This window comes from Tamandua tetradactyla, chromosome 15, assembly GCF_023851605.1.
Source record: "Tamandua tetradactyla isolate mTamTet1 chromosome 15, mTamTet1.pri, whole genome shotgun sequence".
Lineage (NCBI taxonomy): Eukaryota > Metazoa > Chordata > Mammalia > Pilosa > Myrmecophagidae > Tamandua > Tamandua tetradactyla.
The window spans coordinates 75,076,579-75,101,088 of record NC_135341.1 but is presented as its reverse complement, the minus strand read 5'-3'; the positions used below and the strand labels follow the sequence as shown (position 1 = coordinate 75,101,088).

Here is a 24,510-nt window from a genome sequence, read left to right as displayed (position 1 = left end):
AGTCTGACACAGGTCTCACTGAGTTATATGAAGATGTCAGCAAGACTGCATTCCTTTCTGGAGCTTCTAGAAGCCACACTCCTTGGCTCATGATCTACTTCCTTCATCTTCCTGCAATGGCAAGTTGAGTTCTCATCTTGCCTCTATCTTACCCTTCTGTCTTACTGAGGACCAGGAAAGTTCTCCAATTTTAAGAATTCATGATTATATTGGACCCTCTTGGATAATCTGAGATATCTCCCCATCTGAAGATCTTTCACCTTAAGCACATCTGCAAAGTCCCTTTTGCCAGCTAATGTAAAATATTCACAGGTTCTGGGGATTAGGATGTGGACATCTTTATATTCTGCCTACCATAAGGTCTTTCACTTGGGCTAGAAGGGGCCTGACTGGATAACCTTGCTCCTACGCCATCTCACAGATGACATGTCCTACTCAGCCTCACACAGCTAGTTACATTTAGAGCTGAGACTGGATCCCAGATCTCTTGACTCTAAGTTCAGGGCTCCTCCTAGAATTCTGCTGCTCATCACCTTGAACTTGCTGGAAATGCAGAATCTTATGCCAACCCTGCCCTACTTGAGCAAGATTCCCAGGTAATTCTTACCTACAGTTAGATTTGAGAGGCATTGGCCTAGGACATCAGTCCTGTTTCTTACCATATAAGAAGATTGTATAGGAATTGAACAAGTGAATATCTCAAGCAATTTGGCCTCATCACTCTCTCTTGAGACAAACTGATTCTGGTCCAGACAGACCATATTCCCCAAGATGCAGACTTAGTGCCACCACCCCCAATCCTGGCTTGTCTATGGCAACCTCTGGAAGCTAACCTGAGCATTCCGGTATCACGCAGCTCTGGCTTCAGTGTGGCAGAACAGCTAAGCACGTAGACTCAAGAGGAAGCCTGTCTGGGCTCCAGTCCGGGCTCTGCCACTTATTTACTAGGTACGTGACCTTGGATGAGCTGCTTATCTTCTCTGTGCCTGGTTTTCACATCTGTAAAATGGGGGAGAGAATAATAGCATACTCTTCATAGGTGAGCATTAAGTGAGCTAACTTATGCAAAACACCTAGAGTACCGTCTGCCACTTAGTAAGAGCAACGTAAGTATTAGCAATTCATCATTCTTCTGGAGTCTCTTAGGCATCTTCCAAGTAGAATAAAAAAATCCCACACGAATTCAGTGTCTAGGTATTTCTCCAGATTCTCCTAGGCTCAGAGGGGACAACCCCAGCATGGTTCCAGGTAACAACACTGTTCATTGGCCTTCAGCCACATCCCAGTATCCAGAAGCACACCTGTGTGGGATGGAAGACCAGAAAGAAGGAGAAGTCATTGGACAAGAGCATTTGGTCCCTTAGTGTGTGATGCTACATTGTCTGTTGCTCACATTTCTATTTTATCATCAAAGAACTTTAAAGAAAGGGACATTGCTTCAGTAACATGAAGCTTTAGAACCATGCTGCATACAATAGGGGAGGTACCATGCCAAGAAGTATTTAGTCCACATTATTTCATGACCAAACCACCTTTTTTTTGAGGTGGGGTGCATGGTCTGGGAATCGAACCTGGATCTCCTGCATGGAAGTTGAGCACTCTACCACTGCATACCACTTTTTACTTTTTAAATTTTCCTCAAACCAAAAGTACTTGCATTCTGGTCATCTCTTGGGACCCTACAATGTGTGGGCTGATTTAGGAATTTATTAATAAAAGTAGAGTTTTTAAAGTGTTATATTGAGGTTGCAATCACAATTTGGTCTCACTAGAAGACATCAAAGCAAAATTTACCTTCTCACCGAATGAGTGGCTGTGGATTTTGCTCTTATTTGTGGATATGGCCTTTTAGGTTTTCTCTTCTAGCCAACAATGGAATCTCAAAGTTCAACACTTCTTAAAGTTCATTTTATCCATTCCCCCACCTTAGACTTGACTCACTTCCATAACATGTCTTATGACTTTAAAATATGCCAAATCCCACCAATTTGTAAAAATGGAAGAAGGCCAAGGATAATTTAGTGAAAATCCTGAACTCATTTTTAAAACAAAAATATTTTTAGTTAAAAATATAAGGCTTCTTATGAACTAAAAGACAGCAGGAATGAATACTAAAAATTAAATTAAGCAACAATGAAAAATTATCATTCTGCAATAGGCCACCAGACATGTCACAAACATTAAGAAAAGTAACTGAAGGACCTATGGGCAGATACACATAGAAAAGATATTTCCAATGAGCCCTTGGTTTGAAAGCTATACCTTCTACAGTGATTCCTTTTTCCTGGACATGGCTTTAAAAATTCAGAAGTGAAATTAGTCCCAATATTTTACTCAATAAGAAGAATGTCTATTACACCAGCTTTCTGATTGGGATTAGTGGGGTAAGAATTATAGAATGGTAGCACTAAAATGAGAAGGTAGAGGTTATCTTTGTCCCAGAGAAGAACTGAAATCTCAGAGAGCCAAAGGACTACCAGGGTCCCAGGATCCAGCGCAGTCTCCCAAGGAAGACAGCAAGAGCAATGGATGCCTGAGTGCCCCAAGGGAGCGTGGGCTGTGTCTCTTGAGAGTTAGGCCCAGTACTTGTCAATTAACAGCTTAGTGCAGTGACAAAATCGAGTTACATGAAATCTCCCAGGATCAGCTGGAATTCAGGAGACGTGCTCTGTGACAGCAGACAAATCACATTTGGCTTTGATCTGTTACACAGTGGTGCCTGCTGATGGTTTCATTGACTCGGGGTCTACGTTCTGGATCAAGAAAGATTTGGCACTAAGGGCAAAGGAAGGCTGAACGGCGACCTCCTCAAATGCTCACAGATTGCTGTGTGTGACATGCTTACTTTCCAATTTTCCCCTTCCCTTAGAGGAACAGGAACTCCAAGACAAGACTATTAATGTATTCATCATAGAGAGGCAATGAAAGAGAATGGCAAAGAGCACAAGCTCTGTGGCTGAGATTTAAACACAGGCACTACCACTTACTAGCTGGGTGACCTTATTTAAGTTATGTAATCTCACTGTCCCATTTTCTCAACTGTAAAATGGGGTTATGACAAAGATTAAGTGAGAAAACATATTGAGAGAAAATAATTTTACCCTGGTAGGAATCAGACTGCAGAGTTTATAATGGAATCTCAACAAACTATTACTAACAGACCACACCCAAGGCTACACCACAGCTACAAAATGGCCAGCAACTCTTTCTTCTGAGTGATTGCCAGTTGATTCTTACCAGAGTCATCTCCAGGCCCACTTGGTTCTCCCTGCCTCCTATACAAAGATTCTTGAGGTGCCCAATTGCTGAACTGTCCTTGATAGCTTCTTGATGGCATTCAGCCCAAAACAAGTCCATGCTTCCCTGACACTACCACATAAAATCACTGAGCACAAGACCACATTGTACCATTAGCCCCTTATAAATCAGCCTTATGAGACAACCTTAGGTGTATGCTCTCTTGCTATGGCAAGCTAAATAAACCTCACTTTGAGTTCTGGTATGTTCCTGATAGTCTCTGGCTGGTTGGCTTCAGTATTGAGTACATATAGTATGCTCAAGAAAAACTATCTTTTGGCAGTTGTAGCCAAGTTGTCTTTTTTTTCCAGCTTTTTGCATGTAGTCCTCTTTAAGACATGTTCATCCAATATAGGGTCATTCTTAAGTAACTGAAAGTCTGGCAACATGAATAGGATAAAGAGATGTAATTTTTCCTCCAAGGCTCAGAATGCCATAGAGAAGTGGCCATGGTAACTACAACAGCAGCTGGGAGGCTGGAAGAGCAAACAAAGCAAAAGCTTTAGAGACTCCTGAAGTCCAAGTCATAACAGGAATTGCTCTGACTATTTTCTGAACCTTTTAAGCAAACTAGCTAGATCTCTAATAAAAAGGGAAGCGGGGGGGGGGGGGCTTGAAATGGCTGAACTTTTAAGTTCTCACTTCCTACTTTCTGCAAATATCCATCTGTCACATAAGGAAGTGGATTTCTGGAGTAGTAGGATGAACGGCCAAGGTACACAGATGGGTGAATAAGTTGACTCTGGACCCAGGACAGGGGTGTGTTTGTACAGTAAGTGCATTAGTTATCTAATCATTTGCAGCATCACAAATGACCCTAAAATGTAGTGACTCTAAACACCAATCATTTATTCTCTGTGACAATTCCTTTAGGTCAAGAATCTGTGAGCTGCTTGACTGGGAGGTTCTGGCTCTCTGTTTTTCCTGAGTCGCAGTCGCTGAACGGTTGCCCTGAGGCTACAGAATGGACTTCCTAGGTGCCTCACTGATGTGGCTGGTAAGTTGGTCCTTCTCCATGTGGGCCTCTCTACAAGGCTGTTTGAGTGTCTGCAGGACATGGCACCAGCCTTCCCTACAGGGAACAATTCAAGAGACAGAAAACCTTTTATGACCTTGCCACACATCTTGCACCTGTTTTGGTGCAAGCGGGAGTTATACGACGACGAGACTATTCAAGAGGCAAGACGGTCATCCTGGATGCTGGCAACAAAAGAAAGAGATGTTCTTTCCATGATCACCTCGTAAAAATCAGCATCTCTCTTGTGAAGAAATGTGATGAGCTGCCCTCATTCAGGGTTCATTCAAATCTTCACTCTGCCCACCTGCCACCTAGATCCTTAGTCTGTGTTCCTTCACCTATAAAATAACTATAACAACTTCTTTTCAGGACTGTTGCAAAGATGAACTCATCAAAATATACTGACAAAACGTCCGCTTAGCACAATGTCCTGCCCCACAGTTGGCACTATTTTTAAATGATTTTCTTTCTTAGAAGTAATTTTTGCTTCTTTAGTTGCCTGTCTGTAGTTCGTCTCATTCTTCTAAAGTTTAAACCCGGAACCTCCCTTTTTCTCAACCACAGGAGAGACGAGTCAGCCCCCGCACTCTCCAGCCCCACTCGGATCCAGGCAAAGGCGGACTATTTCGGCATTGGAACTCTAGTTCCGGGGCTGGCCTACGTGCCCGGAGCGCATTGCAAAGCGGACCGGAAGTGACTGCAGCGGGTCTCTTTCCGTCGTGGGGGACATCGGGGGACTGGAGGCGCGACAGGTCCTAGAGGGCCGCGGCGGGACGCGTGGTGGCACGCGTGGCGGCAGCGTAGGCAACACCGTGAAAGCGGAGCGGCGGGGCGTCCGGAGCTGTCGCGGGCGGAGCCCTCCCCGGCACGCCATGCGGGGCTGGAGGTTGCTGGCGCAGACCGGCGCCCAGGTGCTGGGCTGCGGTGCGGGCGTCCTGGCTGCTGCCCGGGGCTCCGGAAACAGGTGGGTGTGGGGGTGCGGCCCTGCACTACTGCGGCTTTGGGCAATGGCGTAGCTTGGCCCGGGGACTGCCTTGAGTGGAGGAGGGAGTGGTTCTGTCTAGATGGGGGGCACAGAAGAGTGAGGAAGCTCCCACCTAAGGAATTGAATGGGGTGATTTTTAAACTGCTGTCATTTATGCTTATGAACTCGTGACTGGCAGCGGGCATTACTAGATCCTCTGAAAAGTGTATCAGGCTCTTTATCTCACGTAGCCCTCACGTAAACGAGTTACCATCATCCATCGTGCACATACTGTGATTCTTCTTTACTATCGTTATTCTGTTTTGCAAATAGGAAAACTGAGGCTTAGACAGGAGAAGTAATTTGGCCCAAGGTCACTCAATTAATGAGTGGACAGTGCGGTTGTCCTGGCTGCTGCCCCGGGGACTCCAGCCTGAGTCTTGATTTCACAAGGGGGCCCAGGACTGCAGGAAGATTTTTACTTCTGAGAATTACACCACCGGATCCCCACTCCTTAAAGGCTTTCTTTGTGTTCAGCTGGTGAGCGCTGAATACTAAGATGTAGAGATCACTTTTTGTGTGTGTTTTAACTTTGCAGGAAAAGGCAGAGGTCATATTTTTTGTGGGTGTTTTAACTGCACAAAACACTTCCTGCATCTCTCCCTCCAAGCCTAGGCAGTGTTGCTGCAGGGAAGAGTTGAGATTTTCAGAGAGATCAGCGTGCCACATTCTGCCAACTCCACTGGAAATACAACTTTTAAAGTTCAAATTCTAATGTGTCAGTTTTTCACATGCTGAAGTAGGTTGTGCTGTGTTAGAAATCTTTTTATTCCAGAGGATGAGATGAACTTTTCCTCCAGGATAATCATTCATAGTTAAAGTGTGAGCCCCAGCATTACCACAAGGAATGTCAGAGGAAAAGATGTGCACAGAATCTTGACCCTTTCCTAAGACCCTGACTACACTTTCCAATTCCTGTGACCTGAATTTCTACATTAAATGGAAGAACCTTCTGAATTGTGTTTTGTTTTGTTTTTGTTTTTACAGCGCAAACATCTGGCTTTTTGTTAGAGGTCTACATGGCAAGAGTTGCACTTGGTGGGATGAGCATCTTTCTGAAAAAAATGTTTCATTTGTTAAACAGTTGGTGTCTGATGAAAATAAAGCCCAGTTAGCAAGTAAACTGTGTCCTTTGAAAGATGAACCGTGGCCTGTACATCCTTGGGAACCAGGTGGTTATTTTTTATTCCATGAGTTCTTATCTCCTAATTACTCTGATTGGGCACATTCAAAGTCATGCAGTAACTCCCTGATAAATTGAACATCTCTTGAACTTCCTTCTCATGTCTAAGTGTGTCTGTTTCATTGTGGTTGGTTTCAAGTTTATTTCCACCTCCTAGTCTACTTTTAGTAAATGTCTGATAGAAAAAAGACCTCCTTGAGAAGTTGTTCTATAGGTGAAAGAATCACTTGGCTTAAGTTTTCACTCTCTTCATATAAAAAAGAATATAAAGTAGATCATGGTTGAGAGAATTCATATAGACTTAACAGGCTGTTCTGGAGGCTACTCTTAACACAATCTTCATCTAATACTGCTACGTACCATGGTTTGCCAAACCCCAACCAAAATCATTCCTGCTAACCATAAAGAATGCCTAGGGCTCTATCTGAGATTCTACAAAGGTTCCATGCGTGATGATTATCTTCCAGAAACCTACAACCTCCAGAAAGGTTCCTAGGCCAGATAAGTCCAGAGGCACCAGCCTCTCCAGAACATCACCTCGTTCCATCCCCCAATCCCATATTACCGGCATCCCTTTCCAACATGAAAACGTTAGAATTGGCATAGCCCAGATACCCTGGAAGATTGGGAGAAGGACAGAGATGAAGGAGGAGTTATAACAGGCAAGATAGGGTATAACAAATGATTGTGACTTCTGAATCTTTATATTGATATTTCTTTTAGTCTCCAGTGTCTTAGAGTAGCTAGAAGGAAAAAACCTGAAATCGTGGAACTGTAACCCATACCAAACTCTGAAATCGGTTCTATAACCAGTTGTTGGAGTGTGCTTTGAAATGTACTGCTGTTTTGTGTATATGTTTTTTTACAATAAAAAAAAAGCTAGATCATAGAAGAATATGATCTAAATTGTTATGTGTTGAGCAAATGTTTTCGGTAGAGATTCTATTTTATAACTCCAGATTTGCCAAGCATAAGCCCATTATCAGTTCTTTGTGCCTAGTTAGGGTGCTAAACCCACGTGTGGCCAGACCAAGAAGAGTAAGGCCTCTTCTCTTCAGTGTATTGTCTCTGCTTTGGGTTTGTACTGACAATTGAGTTTTACAGTGGGCAAAAGGTCTTGGTGGAGCAACTTTACCAGCTCATGCAACAAATCTAAGTGTCATGGTGGAGGCTGGCATATTTTAGCAACATATTCATTTGTGACATCCCTTTAGCACTAATTCATTTCTTAGAATTTGAGTGATGTTTTCTAGTTAATGAGTTGGAAAGGAATTGATACTAGGAAAGGGTAATGATGGATTTATCATGCCTTCTATTAATATCATTATTTTAAAACGAATATATCTATTTTCTTTATATATAGTTCTCACATATTCATTTATTTCACAAATATTTATTAAGTACCAATATAATTATACCAGGCATGTTTCAAGATACTTATATCTCCAAGAAATATTTGTGTTGAAACCACATTTTATGAAAGAATGTTGTATTCTGTTGGGAAATGTTAATGGAGATTGTGTTAACATAGATTTGGTTTTAATTGCAAGGTTCCTCTAGAGTTGGCCTTATTGCACTAAAGCTGGGCATGATGCCTTTATGGACCAAGGATGGTAAAGAGCATGTGGTCACGTTACTTCAGGTAAGAAGGAAATAGGATGTAAAGGATCTATATGTGTGCCAAGATCTGTTAATGCAAAATAAATCTGAGTGGGCAATATTTGTATCCTGAAACATGGAACTGTTTGGTAAAGAAGAGGGAAATGTTGGGAATAAATTTACCTCTTAGTTTTTCAGTAAATGCTTTGACTCTTGCTTGAGTATGTCGTAATACAAGTATTGGGATAACTGAGGCAATGAGTAAAAGATATGTAACCTAGCTTCTCATGGTTCTCCATTTTAATTCATATTCTGGGAAATCTCAGTCCCATCTTATTTTCATTTATGGAGTTTTTCAACTCCAAATTATAATTTTGATCTCTTAGCTAACTGTTAAAATGTGACACTTTTGTCTGGGAAGGCAGTGTTTTGTTAACTGAGGTGAATTATACTCTAATGGTCAACAATGTGGGCTCTGGAGCCAGAATAACTGAGTTCCAACCCCAGTTCTGTCACTTACTAGCTATGTTACTTGGAGCCCTGTACCTCAGCTTAAAAGATAATAATTGTAAATATGACCTACCTCAAAAGGTTATTGTGAGGAGCTCACAAGATAATGTCGTCAAGCATTTTGAACAATGGTAAATATACAATCAATATTAGCTACTTTTGTTTTATCATTATGATAGAAGGATTACTGATAAAAGTTGGGTGACCATCACACCCCAAATCACTTTGGACAACGCAGTTAATCTCTGGAGCTCAGTCTTCATGTACCTATTAGATAGGTAGTGATAATTAAAATGAGAGCTCATGCTCATGAGTGCTTAGAGTACTAATATACTAATAGGCACAGATAGCCTACAAATCCTTGGTAAATTTTTATTGATTCTGAATGATCAAGTATAAGATTAAGGTTTTGAGAATGCTAAGAAAGTTTGGGAGACTTCAGAAAGGGCTAGTGGAAATTATAAATTGGTACAGTCACTTCAGAAAACAGTTTAGCATTTTCTGGTAAAGTTAAAATGAGTGAACTTTATAATCTAGCAGTTCCACTCCTGAATATTCCTAGAGAGGATTGAATAGGTTTGCAGCAGGATACATATACAACATTGAGCACAGCATCACTTTTAACAGCCCCCAAACTGGTAATGACACAAATGTCCATCACCAATAGAATAAGTAAATAAATTGTAGTATATTCACATAATGAAATGCTGTACCACAATGAAAATGAACACAATGGAGCTCCACATGACAATATGAATAACCTTAGATCCATGTTGATGAAAGAAGATACGGAAGAGTACATGCTATTTGAGTTTATTTATATGAAGCTCAGAAAACACTAAACTACATTATTAAGCAGTGCTTTCAAAAGTAATAAAGAAAAGTAGATAAATAATTACCACAAATGTCAAGGGTAGTGGTTCTCTCTAAGGCAGTGGTTCTTAAACTTTAGTGAGCATCAAAATCATCTAGAGGGCTTATGAAACAGATTCTGATTCGTTTGGGCTGGGTTGGGGCTTGAAAATCTACATTTTTTACCAAGTTCCCAGCTACCAGAGACCACACTTTGAAACACTGCTTTAGGGTAAAAGGGGAAACAGAGGGGCACAGATTGGGAAAGGACATACAAAGGCATCTGGGATTCTGCTTTTCACCTCGGTAATGGTTACATGGGTACAAATACTCATTTTGTTCTTTATGTTTTACGTAGTTTTCTATATGTCTTGTTTTTTATTATTTTTGTAAAGGTTTATTTATGTATTTTAAAATTGTGCTTGGTGGTAGAGCAATAATGAGATAAGTAACTTTAGGGAGTTCCTAATTGGTCTAAGGAGTCAATATGGCTAATGTGTAATGGTGAAATGTATTTTGGTACAAACTTAGTTTTTTATGTGTGTGTGTTTTTTTAGGTACAAGACTGTCATGTCTTAAAATATACTCCGAAGGAAAACCATAATGGAAAAATGGCAGCCCTAACTGTTGGAGGAAAAACTGTATCACGTTTCTATGTAAGTATGTATTTTCATTCCTGAAATGATATATTTCATTCATTTCAAGTCTGAATTCTTTTATGTCTTGAGAGTATTCCAAAATCACAAATTTGTACTTGTTCATGAGATAAGTTGTATAGTTTGGGGGAGGCAGTCCAGCAGAGCCATTGGGCTCAGGAGTCCAAGAGACTGAGTTTGTTCCAGCACCATCTCTTACTAGCTGGAACTTCACCTTTCTAAGCCGCAGTGTCTTTACCCATCAGTAAAATGGGGATGCAAATACTATTTCCCTATTAAGTTTGTTATGAGAATTAATTTGGTTTTTCAGATGTGCCTCATTTGTGGTTGGCACTCAATGGGTAGTAGCTATTTGGTTATTTTTTCTTATTGTTTTATGTTTAATTTCTCTTCTTATGAAAAATTGTCTCAGCACATCTCCAACAGCATGTGGGGATTAATTCTGTGTATACCAGAAAGAGCTTTTGGTACTTGGGATAAAGCTCCGTATGAACCAAAATCAGATTTTTTTTTTTAATTTTTTTTTTATTAATCAAAAAAAAGAAAAGAAATTAACACAACATTTAGAAATCATTCCATTCTACACATGCACTCAGTGATTAGTATCATCACATAGATGTATGATCATCATTTCTTAGTACATTTGCATCGATTTAGGAAAAGAACTAGCAAAACAGCAGAAAAAGATATAGAATGTTAATATAGAGAAGAGAATTAAAATAATAATACTAATAAAATATATATATATATAAAAAAAAGGAAAAAGAAAAAAACAAAAACAAAAGATACAAACAAACAAACAAACAAAAAACCATATTTCAGGTGCAGCTTCATTCAGTGTTCCAACATAGTTACATTACACTTAGGTATTATTGTGCTGTCCATTTTTGAGTTTTTGTATCTAGTCCTGTTGCACAGTCTGTATCCCTTCAGCTCCAATTACCCATTATCTTACCCTGTTTCTAACTCCTGCTGGTCTCTGTTACCAATGATATATTCCAAGCTGATTCTCGAATGTCGGTTCACATCAGTGGGACCATACAGTATTTGTCCTTTAGTTTTTGGCTAGACTCACTCAGCATAATGTTCTCTAGGTCCATCCATGTTATTACATGCTTCATAAGTTTAGTTTGTCTTAAAGCTGCATAATATTCCATCGTAGGTATACGCCATAGTTTGTTTAGCCACTCTTCTGTTGATGGACATTTTGGCTGTTTCCATCTCTTTGCAATTGTAGAAAATGCTGCTATGAACACTGGTGTGCATATGTCCGTCTGTGTCTTTGCCCTTAAGTCCTTTGAGTAGATACCTAGCAGTGGTATTGCTGGATCGTAATCCATTCTGCCATTCTATGTCTTTTGATTGGGAAATTCAGTCCATTAACTTTTAGTGTTATTACTGTTTGGATAATATTTTCCTCTACCATTTTGGCTTTTGTATTATATATATCATATCTGATTTTCCTTCTTTCTATACTTTACTCCATACCTCTCTCTTCTGTCTTTTCGTATCTGACTCTAGTGCTCCCTTTAGTATTTCTTGCAGAGCTGGTCTCTTGGTCACAAATTCTCTCAGTGACTTTTTGTCTATAAATGTCTTAATTTCTCCCTCATTTTTGAAGGACAATTTTGCTGGATATAGAAGTCTTGGTTGGCAGTTTTTCTCTTTTAGTAATTTAAATATATCATCCCACTGTCTTCTAGCTTCCATGGTTTCTGCTGAGAAATCTACACATAGTCTTATTGGGTTTCCCTTGTATGTGACAGATTGTTTTTCTCTTGCTGCTTTCAAGATCCTCTCTTTCTCTTTGACCTCTGACATTCTAACTAGTAAGTGTCTTGGAGAACGCCTATTTGGGTCTATTCTCTTTGGGGTGCGCTGCACTTCTTGGATCTGTAAATTTAGGTCTTTCATAAAAGTTGGGAAATTTTCAGTGATAATTTCTTCCATTAGTTTTTCTCCTCCTTTTCCCTTCTCTTCTCCTTCTGGGACACCCACAACACGTATATTTGTGCGCTTCATATTGTCATTCAGTTCCCTGATCCCCTGCTCAAGTTTTTCCATTCTTTTCCCTATAGTTTCTGTTTCTTTTTGGAATTCAGATGTTCCATCCTCCAGTTCACTAATTGTAGCTTCTGTCTCTTTAGATCTACCATTGTAGGTATCCATTGTTTTTTCCATTTTTTCTTCTTTGTCCTTCACTCCCGTAAGTTCTGTGATTTGTTTTTTCAGATTTTCTATTTCTTCTTTTTGTTCAGCCCATGTCTTCTTCATGTCCTCCCTCAATTTATTGATTTGGTTTTTGAAGAGTTTTTCCATTTCTGTTCGTATATTCAGCATTAGTTGTCTCAGCTCCTGTATCTCATTTGAACTATTGGTTTGTTCCTTTGACTGGGCCATATCTCCAATTTTCCGAGCGTGATCCGTTATTTTCTGCTGGTGTCTGGGCATTTAATCAGATTTCCCTGGGTGTGGGACCCGGCTGGTTGAAAGGTTTTTCTGTGAAATCTCTGGGCTGTTTTTCTTTTCCTGCCCAGTAGGTGGCGCTCGTGGCGCTCGTCTGTCTGCGGGGCCCACCAGTAAAAGATGCTGTGGCTCCTTTAACTTGCCAATCCGAATCTCGCAGTCGGCCCGGGAAACTGCTGCATGGAGGGGGGGGGTCGCCGGCCGCTGCGGCTTGGGGGAGTGCCGGTCCAAATTGCCCAGCTGGCCCGAGACGCCAAGCGTGGCGGGAGGGCCCCGCTATCCAACGTTCCCAGTCAGACCGGGGAGCCACGTGCGTGGAGGGGACCCCAGTCGCCAGCGGCCCGGGCCGGGAAAACGCGCGCCCCTCGGGTATCTCACCGCAGCGGATTCTCCCTGCCCGTTCAGCCGTTCCAGAATGGGGTACGCCGTCTTTTTGGTCTCTGTCGTGGCTCCAGGAGCTGTTTCATATTGTTTCTGTTTCTTTAGTTGCTTTTCTGGAGGAGGAACTAAGACCCACGCGTCTTACTAAGCCGCCATCTTCTCCGGAAGTCCCCAAAATCAGATTTTATTTAAATATAACATTTCTTCCTAAATAGAATACTAATAGAATTCCTTAGTTTTTAGTTTAAATTTGAAAAATGTGCATAATTAAGTTTCTTCTGTTGATGATTAAAACAAAAAACTTTTCTAGAGATGGTAATGATTTTCACGAATAGGCATTGAAACATCTTTAGGTTTACTACAAAATATTGCTTATACTGCATTATAAGGTAAACATTTTTTCCATTGTAAGTTCTTTATGAAATGAAAATGGATGGAAATTAGAATACAGATCATATTATACAATTCAAAATTAGTCTTCAGTTTGTTCGGCTGATGTTTATTGTGTGCCCACTATTCTTCATCATAATTAGCTTATATTGAGCACTTATTGACATGCTGGGCACAAAAGTATTACACATTTTACATTTGTTATCTTTATATAACCTTTTCAACTTCTGAGGCTTAAAGAGGTTAAGAAACTCATTCAGAGCCACCCACTGGTAAGAGGCCTTGGGGAGCTGGAGGAGACGTGTGATGTGGCTGGACCTTAGTGTGCAGGGTGAGCTGGTGGAGAAGGTGATATAGGCGAGGCTGTCAGGGTGGAGTAAAAGGGCCTTTATACCACAGTGAAGAGTTTGGGCTATATCCTTTAGACTGAGGAGCTTTCTGAGTATTTTAACTAGGGCAGTGGTGTGGTCAAATTGTTATTTTGGTTCACCAAAATTAGAAGAATCTGATTGCAGGGAGGACATTTAGGAGGTTATTTTAGGCAAATAAAGAAAAATTAGTAAAGGCCTTCTGAACCAAGACAGTTGCATTGAAATTGAAAGGGGCAGATTATCATAATGAAAGTGATAGGTATTGTGTTGTAAAGAGAAGACACAGATGTGGAGTGATTTTTAACTAACTGGGTCAATGAGAGTGCAGTCATCTGACATAAAGACAAGGAAAGGTAAGTTTTGGAAGATAAATATATTTGAAGTATTTTCAGAAAATCCTGGTGGAGTTACCCTGTAAATAGTGTGAAAAAATTATTTGAGAGGCATCCATGAATAGGCGATGGTTGAAATCACTGGAATCCTATTAAACGTGCTTGTCTTATGATTAGCTGTTGCATGTTATGTTAGTATAGTCCGTTTATTTTTCATTAAAACTTTGAAGCGATACCCTTCCTACTATTAATTCTTGACAGTTTATTGTAATAAATTCAGTGCTCATGTAATTCCATGGTAATTAAAAACACATGATACGATTAGGGAAACTTAAAAATTTCAAATGTTTTTATTTTCTAAATGTGCAAATATGTGACTGCCTTCATGTAAATGATTCTTTGGTTTGACAGTTGCCTCTGTTTTCTGATTGATATACTTGTGTATTTTTGTAATGACTGGTGCCATCATCTTTATTTTCATTACCAGTTTTGCAAATTCATGACTTTAAAGTCTTGATATTTATAAATCAGGCATCATGTTGGGAGAATCTGTTCTGCTCCAACAGCTCTATGAACATTGCTTCCTCAGAGATAATGAGATGGTGGCACACAGAATGGATATGGGATCAGAAGAGCTGAGTTCTACTCCTGATTTTCTCCCATTGGCTACCCTTTACTTCACCCTATTCAGACATCTGTTTCCTTACTTGCAAAAACAGGAAATTGAACTTGTTGGTTTCTAAATTCTTTTCCAGTGCTAAAAATCTCTCACATTCATTCTCTGAATATTTTAGTTCTTAAAAAAAAACACTTACTTGGAAGTTAATTTTAATTTAGTCTATTTTACTTTGTAATAAAGATATAAGTAAAAATTTCACAAACACGATACAACATTATTAGTATGACTAACACAATACTAATAAGTAAAGTGTTACAGAAGATAGTGCTAGACTTCAAAGTATGGTCCACGTATTTTAAACTTCATTTTCTTCAGTGAATATATAGCACAGCAGAGTGATTTGGGGGCTGTATTCTTATGTTGTAATGGATTTTCATTCACTTAACTTATATAAACTTCACAAACTGCTCACTTCCCTAGTATATGAAGCACTGTATAGGAGTTTCTTATAGGATTTCTTCAAAATACAGATTTTCTACCTTCGGAAGGACATTTAGTATACTATTAAGACAAGCTTTTGTCTATAAATGACCTTTCTTCAGAATAGGATTTGAAAATGAGGTTTTAGAGTTCTTTATTTAGAAATAAAGCCTTTTTTTCTTGGAAAGGGAAAAGATTTTCAAAACTAGAAGTGTACAGACTTTCTGTTTCATTTTGTAGCCCTCAAGCTAATTGCAGATAGATTGATTATAATCTATTTGATTATAATCTATTTGGTTTTTTGTTGTTTTTAATGACACCTGTGAATATTAAATATCAAGTCGTTAACCATTTTACAATAAATTGATTTAAATCAGTTTTATTTGTGACAGGACTGGGAATTTTTTTTAACCTGTAAAGAATTTATGCCTCCAAAAATTAGACTGCTTTACTTTTGCTATTTTTGTAGCTTTGTTATAAATAATAAATAGATGTGGTGGGGTACATAGTCTTTTTGAATAAGAAAGTTAAGTGGCCTTAAAAGTTGATCAAATCAGTTCATTTTAGGAGCAGAGAACCTTTTTCATTGTGAGGATAATTGCAGAGAACTTTGAAGAGGGGGAAAAATGCAGCCTCATATATGGGATTATCCAAGTGTGACACTGCTGTCAATCATTTAAATTGCCTTTTGAAATCATTTACTTGGAAGTTAAAAAAAATACCACTGTTACACTGCTGCTGGTTTCTTCTCAAGTATTTGGTTTTTCTCATGACTGATGGTAATTAGCTTAAGTATTCAAATTTAGAAAGATTGAAAGACAATCCAGAAATATGTGTTACCTTGGTTCCTTTTTTGGCTCAGTCTGTAGTTACTTGGGTTGAGATGTTTATTGGTCTGAAGATTTTTCCCAGAAGCCTCATGGCATATTTTAAAACTGATATGAATAAAATAATAGGCTTTTAAAAGCAAGTAGAATATGTGAACGTTGAAAATAAAATTGAAGCATGTTCTAAAATTTAATAAATCTGAATTTGATGCCTACATCAGAAAATAATCCTAAGAAGCCACAGTTAAATGAAAAATACGTGTTTGTTATTGTTGTGGAAGAATATGTATAACTGAAAATGAAAAATAGGGCATTGATAGGAGGGGCCTTGACTACTAGTTTTAGATTTCAGCATTAGGGATGTGAAACCATAGAAAATAACTAGAGTAAATTTAGATTACCATTCTTTTCAAGGGAAGGATAGCTTCTTGAGGAAACTTTGTGAGGAGTAGAACAGTCTTCCTTGGTCATCCAAAGCAGAGCTTTCAGCCTAAGTTGTAGGGCCCCCCTGTAAGGCCCCAGGAAAATTCTTATTAGGGTGTAGACTGATCCATAAATTAAAGTTCAGGCCAGTGCCACCCAATTTAATGTTTGGAAAAGAGGGAGTTTACAAATAAGTTATAAAGGAGCACTAATGTTTCTTTTCTAGTTTGTTAGCTGCCGGAATGCAATATACCAGAAACAGAATGGCTTTTAAAGGGGGAATTTAATCAGTTGCTAGTTTACAGTTCTAAGGCTGAGAAAATGTTCCAATTAGAACAAGTCAATAGAAATGTCCAATCAAAGGCATCCAGGAAAAGATACCTTGGTTGAAGAAGGCCGATGAAATTCTGGGTTTCTTTCTCAGGTGAGAAGGCACATGGTGAACACAGTCAGATTCCTCTCTCATCTGAAAGGGCACATGGCGAGCACAGCATCATCTGCTAGCTTCTACTCCTGGCTTCCTGTTTCATGAAGCTCCCCGGGAGGCATTTTCCTTCTTCATCTCCAAAGGTCGCTGGCTGGTGGACTCTGCTTCTCATGGCTATGTTGTTCTGCTCTGCTCTCTTTGAATCTCTCATTCTCCAAATGTTTCCTCTTTTATAGGACTTCAGAAGCTAATCAAGACCCACCCAAATGGGTGGAGACACGTCTCCCCTAATCCAGTTTAGCAACCACCCTTGATTGGGGTATATCTCCAGGGGGACTATCTAATTGCAGATTCAAACATACAATATTGAATAGGGATTATTCTGCTATTACGAAATGGGATTTTGATTAAAACATGGCTTTTCTAGGGGACATACATCCTTTCAAACCAGCAGTTTCCCATTTTAAACTAATATTAGCAAGTAACTGAAGTTTGCTAAGTATTCAAATGTGTTCTATAAATAAATCTGACTGTGTAGACATTCCAGTGGAATTTTGGGGAAAAATGCTTTGTTATCAGTTCATTATTAGTGTCATCTTGAGATGAAAAAGTTTTCAGTTGCTGCTATTCTTTTTTCTTTTTAAATTTTTATTAGAGAAGTTGTGACTTTACAGGACAATTATACGTAAAATATAGGATTCCCATATACCACCCCACCACCAGCATCTTGCAGTGGTGTGGGACTTTGTTAACAATTGATGATGGCACTTTTTTATAATTGTACTTTTTTTTTTTAACAGTAATTACCTTTGTTACAATTGATGACATTATTAAAATAATTCTATTATCTGTGATCCATAGTTTATATTAGGTATATTTTTCTGCGTATACCTCTTTTTTCATTTGCTAAGCTGCCCAAGCAGGTAGTATAATATGGGTTGGATTTATCTATGGGAATTTATTAGCTTACAGTTTTGAAGCCATGAAAATGTCCAAATTAGGGCAACATCAAAACGAGGATTTCTTCCTGAAGAACAGCTGTCAGCAATCCTCTGTCACCTGGCAAGGCAGATAGCAGCATCTGCCATTCTCCTCTTCTAGGTTTCAGAGCTTTCAACTTCTTGATACCCTGGCTTGCTTACTTTCTCTCTCTGCATCCCATTTATAGAGTACCCCAGAAGGAGATTCTAAAACCCACTCTGGGCCACGACTAAAGTAAACTAATCAAAAGGTTATACTTGAAATAGGCTTACACCCACAGGAATGGGTTAACATTAAGAATGTGATTTTCTGGAGTACATGCAGTTCCAAAACCACCACATCCACCCTATTAACAGCTTGTATTAATGTATTAGTGTACACTCATTAGTGTATTAGTGTACACTTGTTATACTTGTTATGATTAATGAAAGCACATTCTGTACTACTAGCTATAGTCCATCATGTATAATAGAGGTCACAGTCTTATGTTTTATTTTGTAATTTTTTTCTAGTAACATGTTTCCCCTTTTAACCACATTCACCTATATAATGTAGTGTTGTTAATTACATTCACAATATTGTCCAGCTGTCACCAACATCCATTTCCAAACCGTTAAATCAACCTCAGTAGAAATTCTGTACAAATTAAGCACCAATTCCCCATTCCCTAGCCCCAGTCTATCCCCTGATAACCTAAATTTTAGATTCTTACTCTGTGAGTTTGTGTATCACAATTAGTTCATATCAGTGAGATCAAACAATATTTGTCCTTTTGTGTCCAGCTTATTTCACTCAGCATAACACCCTCAAAGTTCATCCATGCTGTCACATTCTTCAATTCCTTTTTATGGTTGAATAATATTCCATTGTGTATATATATATATATGTGTATATATATATATATATATGCATTTTTCTTATCCATTTATTGGCTGATGAACACTTGGGTTGCTTCAGTCTTATGACAGTTTTGTGTAATGACTCTGTGAGCATCAGGGTGCAGTAATTAGTCCCTACCTGTAGTTCTTCTGGTTATATTCCTAGTAGCAGGATTATCAGGTCATATGGTAATTCTATTCTTAGCTTTCTGAGGAAACACAAAACTGTCTTCCACAGCTGCTATACCATTTTACATTCCCACCAGCAATGAATAAATGTTTCTATTTTTCTACATCTTCTCCAACACTTGCAATTTTCTTCTTTTTTTAATAGTAACCATTCTAGTGGATGTGAAATATGTCCTTATAATTTTGATTTACATTTACCTGCTAGCATCTTTTCGTGTACTTTTTAGCCATTTGTATATCCTCTTTGGAGAAATGTGTATCAAGTCTTGGCCATTTTTTAGTTAGGTTGTTTGTCAATTTATTGTTGAGTTGTAGGATTTCTTTATGTATTCTGGATATTAAACACTTATCAGATATGTGGTTTCCAAATGTTTTCTCCCATTGAGTACATTATTTTTTCACTTTTGTGAGTTAATTTTTGTATATGGTATCAGGTAGGGGGTTCTCTTTCATTCTTTTCCATATGGATAGCCAGTTCCCTGAGCACCATTTGATGAAGAGACTATTCTGTCCCAGTTGAGTGGACTAGGTAGTTTTGATAATAATTAATTGGCTGGAGCACGGTCCAAGATGGCAGCTTAATGAGGTGTGGGATTTAGTTCGTCCTCCAGAGCAGCTAGTAAATAGCCCAGAACAGTACAGAACAACTGCTGGGGCCACATCAGTGACCAGACACACAACGTACACCAGTTGACAAGCTGGGCCAGCTGCGATCGCACCCAGAACCGTGTGTTGCCCAAGCCATGGAGGCCGGCGCCCCTCCCCCACAGGCTGGTTCCTGTGGAAAGGAAGAAGACTTTACTAGCAACAATGGGCTGAGCTCAACCAAGCTCCAATTATGGAATTAATTAACAAATTCTGACTACTAAAAATAGGCCCCTCGAGTACTTGAACCTCGAGTAAAAGCTGAGGTCACTGATTTTTGCCCTGTTACGGAGGGGTCAGGGCTGAAGGAAAAAGAAAGAAAAAAGCCAAAACAGGTTTTTTTGGATTAGAAAGTACAAAATACTTGAAAGGGTCTGGGCCCTGAAGGAAAGAAGGGGACACAGGACCTGGAGATACACAGAGCAAGTACCAACTTAAGCTCTTAATTGGCAAACCTGAGAAACGGGGGTCCTGCTCTGAAAAGGATTTTTTTTTTTCCTTTTCTTTTTTGTGGCTGTGTTTCTATGGCTTGACTGCTCTTTGTATACAACTACAAGGCTTCTGGGGCTCCATCTGCCCCAGGCAAGAGCAGAATTAAGCTTGTCTGAGAGCTTGTCTGGAGGCTGTGCCTTCCCCAGGAGAGGGGTGGGGCCAGCTCAGGTAGAACCCCTCCCTCAAGGAATTCAGACCCCAGGGTCTGGAAGACTGTTTAAAGCCAGCCTACATCCTCTCCTCTGTCTCAGCCACATCCCTAGCAGGAAGAGTCTGCTGAAGTTAAAGGTACCATATCACTTTATGCTAGTGGGACCCTCAAGCAGACAAGTGCCACATTCTGGGCAGGATAGGAAAAACACAGAGTCTAGAAGCTTCATAGGAAAGTCTTTCAACCTGCTGAGTCTCACCCTCAGGAAAAACTGACACAGGTGAGTGACTCTTTCCTCCTGAGAGAAGGCCACTTTGGTCTGGGAAAATCTGACTGGGGTCTATAATACCTAAGTAGACCCACCTGAGGGGGAAGAAAGGCACCACACAGGCAGGGCAAGAAACAAGAAAATAAGAACTAAGAAATTCTGATCTGTTAAACAAAATCTAAGCTAAAAGTCTAGCATAAGCTGAACTGAATGTCAAAGAACAGATAGACAACAGAGTCATCCAGCCAGAAAATCCTAGGTAAAAAAAGTGAAAACAGTCTCCAAAATAAAATTGTGTGTGTGTGTGTGAATGGTCCAGGAATTGAACCCGGATCTCTCGCATGGAAGGCAGGCATTCTAACCACTGAACTACCTATGCACCCTCAGAATAAATTAATTAAAGAAAATAAAAGTCTAGACGCCAGAAAAAAATAGCAAATCATACTAGGAAAATAGACAATATGGCCCAGTCAAAGAAACAAACTGACAATTCATAGGAGATTCAGGAGTTGAAACAATTAATTCAGGATGTTCGAACAGACATGGGAACCTCATCAAAAATTAAATCAGTGAATTAAGGGAGGATACAAAGAAGGCAAGGAATGAACAAAAAGAAGAAATTGGAAGTCTGAAAAAAAGAAATCACAGAACTTATGGGAATGAAAGGCACATTAGAAGAGATGAAAAAAACAGTGGAAACCTACAATATTAGATTTCAAGAGGCAGAAGATAGGATTAGGAAACTGGAAGATGGGACATTGGAACTCTTGACAAGCAGAAGAAAATATAGGGAAAAGAATGGAAAAATATGCGCAGGGACTCAGGGAATCAAATGACAATATGAAGTGCACGAATATACACGTTGTGGGTGTCCCAAAAGGAGAAGAGAAGGGAAAAGGAGGAGAAAAACTAATGGAGGAAATTATCACTGAAAATTTCCCAACTCTTCTGAAATACTTAAAATTACACATCCAAGAAGTACAGCATACCCCCAAAAAGAATAGATCCAAATAGATGTACTCCAAGACACTAATCAGAATGTCAGATGTCAGAGAGAGAGTTTTGAAAGCAGCAAGAGAAAAGCAATCCACCTACAAGGGAAGCCCAGTAAGATTGTGTATGGATTTCTCAGCAGAAACCATGGAGGCGAGAAGACAGTGGGATAATATATTTACATTCTAAAGGAGAAAAACTGCCAACCAAGAATTCTGTATCCAGCAAAATTGTCCTTCAAAAATGAGGGGGAAATTAAGACATTTTCAGACAAAAAATTACTGAATTTGTGACCAAGGGACCAGCTCTGCAAGAAATACTAAAAGAAGCACTACAGACAGATAGGAAAAGACAGAAAAGAGAGGTGTGGAGAAAAATGTAGAAATGAAGGCTATCAGTAAAGGTAAAAAGAAGAAAAATTAGATATGACATATAAAATCCAAAAGGCAAAATGGTAGAAGAAAGTACTGCCCTTACAGTAATAAAACTAAATATTAATGGATATGATTCCCCAATCAAAAGACATAGACTGGCAGATTAAAAAACAGGACCCATCTATATGCCGTCTACAGTAGATACATTTTAGACCCAAGGATAAACATAGGTTGAAAGTGAAAGGTTGGGAAAAGATACTTCACGCAAACAACAATCGGAAAAGAGCAGGAGTAGCTATACTAATATCTAACAAATTAGATTTCAAATGTAAAACAAAAGAGATGAAAAAGGACACTGTGTTAATAAAAGGAACAATTCAATAAGAAGACATACCGATCATAAATATTTATGCACCGAGCCAGAGTGCTCCAAAATACATGAGGCAAACACTAAAAAGAGAAATAGATACATCTGCCATAATAGTTGGAAACTTCAATTCCCCGCTCTCATCAGTGGTCAGAACATCTAGACAGAGGATCAATAAAGAAACAGAATTTGAATAATACAATAAACAAACTAGATGTAACAGACATTTATAGAACATTATACCCTGCAACAGCAGAAAACACCTTTTTCTCAAGTGCTCATGGATCATTCTCAAGGACAAACTATATGCTGGGTCACAAAGCAAGTCTCAGTCAATTTAAAAAGTTTGAAGTCATCCAAAACACTTTCTCAGATCATAAAGGAAAGAAGGTGGAAATCAGTAATAGGCAGAGGGCCAGAAAATTCACAAATATATGGAGGCTTAACAACACACTCTTGAACAAAAGTGGGTCAAGGAAGAACTTACAAGAGAAATCAGTAAACCTCTTGAGGCAAATGAAAATGAAAACACAACATATCAAAATCTATGGGATGCAGCAAAGGCAGTGCTAAGAGGGAAATTTATTGCCCTAAATGCCTGTATTAAAAAAGAAGAAAGAGCAGAAATCGAGGAATTAACTGTTCACTTGGAAGGACTAGAGAAAGAACAGCAAACTAACCCCAAACCAAGCAAAAGGAAAGAAATAACAAAGATTAGAGCAGAAATAAATGAAATTGAGAACATGAAAACAATTGAGAAAATCAACAAAAGCAGAAGTTGGTTCTATGAGAAAATCAATAAGATCAATGGATTTTTAGCAAGGTTGACAAAAAGGAGAGAGAAGATGCAAATGGATAAAATCAGAAATTAAAGAGCAGACATAACCACTGATCCCTCAGAAATAAAAGAGATAATGAGAGGATACTATGAACAACATTATGCTAATAAACTAGAGAACGTAGATGAAATGGACAACTTTCTGGAAAGGCATGAACAACAAACATTGACTGGAGAAGAAATAGATGACCTCAACAAACCAGCCACCAGTAAAGAAATTGAATTAGTCATTAGGGAGCTCCCCAAAAAAGTCCTGAATCAGATGACTTCACATGTGAATTCTACCAAACATTCAAGAAAGAATTAGTACCAATTCTGCTCAAACTCTTCAAAAAAAAAAATAAAGAGGAGGGAAGGCAATCGAACTCCTTCTGTGAAGCCAGCATCACCCTCATACCAAAGCTATACAAAAATATTACAAGAAAAGAAAATTACATACCAATCTCTAATGAATATAGATGCAAAAATCCTCAACAAAATTCTTGCAAACCGAATCCAGCAGCACATTAAAAGAATTATACACCATGACCAAGTAAGATTCATCCCAGGTATAAAGGATGGTTCAACATAAAATCAATTAATGTAATACACCATATCAACAAATCAAGCCAGAAAAACCACATGATCATCTCGATGATGCAGAAAAGGCATTTGACATCCTTTCTTGGTGAAAACATTTCAAAAGATAGGAATAAAAGGGAAATTCCTCAACATGATAAAGGGAATATATGAAAAACCCACAGCTAACATCATCCTCAGTGGGGAAAAACTGAAAACTTTCCCCGTAAGATCAGGAACAAGACAAGGATGTCCACTATCACCATTGTCATTCAACATTGTGGTGGAAGTTCTAGCCAGAGCAATTAGACAATAAAAAGAAATGCAGGGCATTAGAATTGGAAAGGAAGAAGTAAAACTCTCACTGTTTGCAGATGAATATAATACTATATGTTGAAAATCCTGAAAAATCCACATCAAAACTACTAGATGGTAGTACTAATAAATGAGTACAGCAAAATGTCAGGTTATAAAATCAACACTCAAAAATCTGTGGTAATGCTATACACTAGTAATGAGCAGTCTGAGGGGGAAATCAAGAAAAATGCCATTTACAATTGCAACCAAAAGAATAAATTATTTAGGAATAAATTTAAGGATACAAAGACCTATACAAAGAGAACAAGAAATTGCTAAAAGAAATCACAGAAGATCTAAATAAATGGGAAGGCATACCGTGTTCATGAAGTAGAAAACATAATATAGTTAAGATGTTAGTTATACCTAAATTGATGTACAGATTCAATGCAATACCAATTAAAATCCTCCAAATTTATTTTTCAGAAAGAGAAAAAACAATAACCAAATTTATTTGGAAGGGCAGGGTGTCCCAAATAGCTAAAAATATCCTGAGAAAGAAAAATGAAGTTGGAGGTCTCACACTACCTAACTTTAAGATGTATTATGAAGCTATAGACCTGA

The 24,510-nt window shown here is 38.8% G+C and overlaps 1 protein-coding gene across 1 annotated transcript in view; it reads left to right on the top strand.

Annotated features, from left to right (window-relative positions):
• Positions 1-4,990: 4,990 nt before the first annotated feature.
• MRPL3 (mitochondrial ribosomal protein L3) overlaps positions 4,991-24,510 on the top strand; it is a 60,158-nt gene continuing 40,638 nt past the window's right edge. Inside the window, exons 1-4 of the mRNA XM_077130111.1 lie at positions 4,991-5,279; positions 6,327-6,511; positions 8,073-8,164; positions 10,041-10,139. Of these exons, the coding sequence (XP_076986226.1) occupies positions 5,188-5,279; positions 6,327-6,511; positions 8,073-8,164; positions 10,041-10,139 (468 nt within the window). The 5' untranslated portion in view covers positions 4,991-5,187. The remainder of the gene's footprint in view (positions 5,280-6,326; positions 6,512-8,072; positions 8,165-10,040; positions 10,140-24,510) is intronic.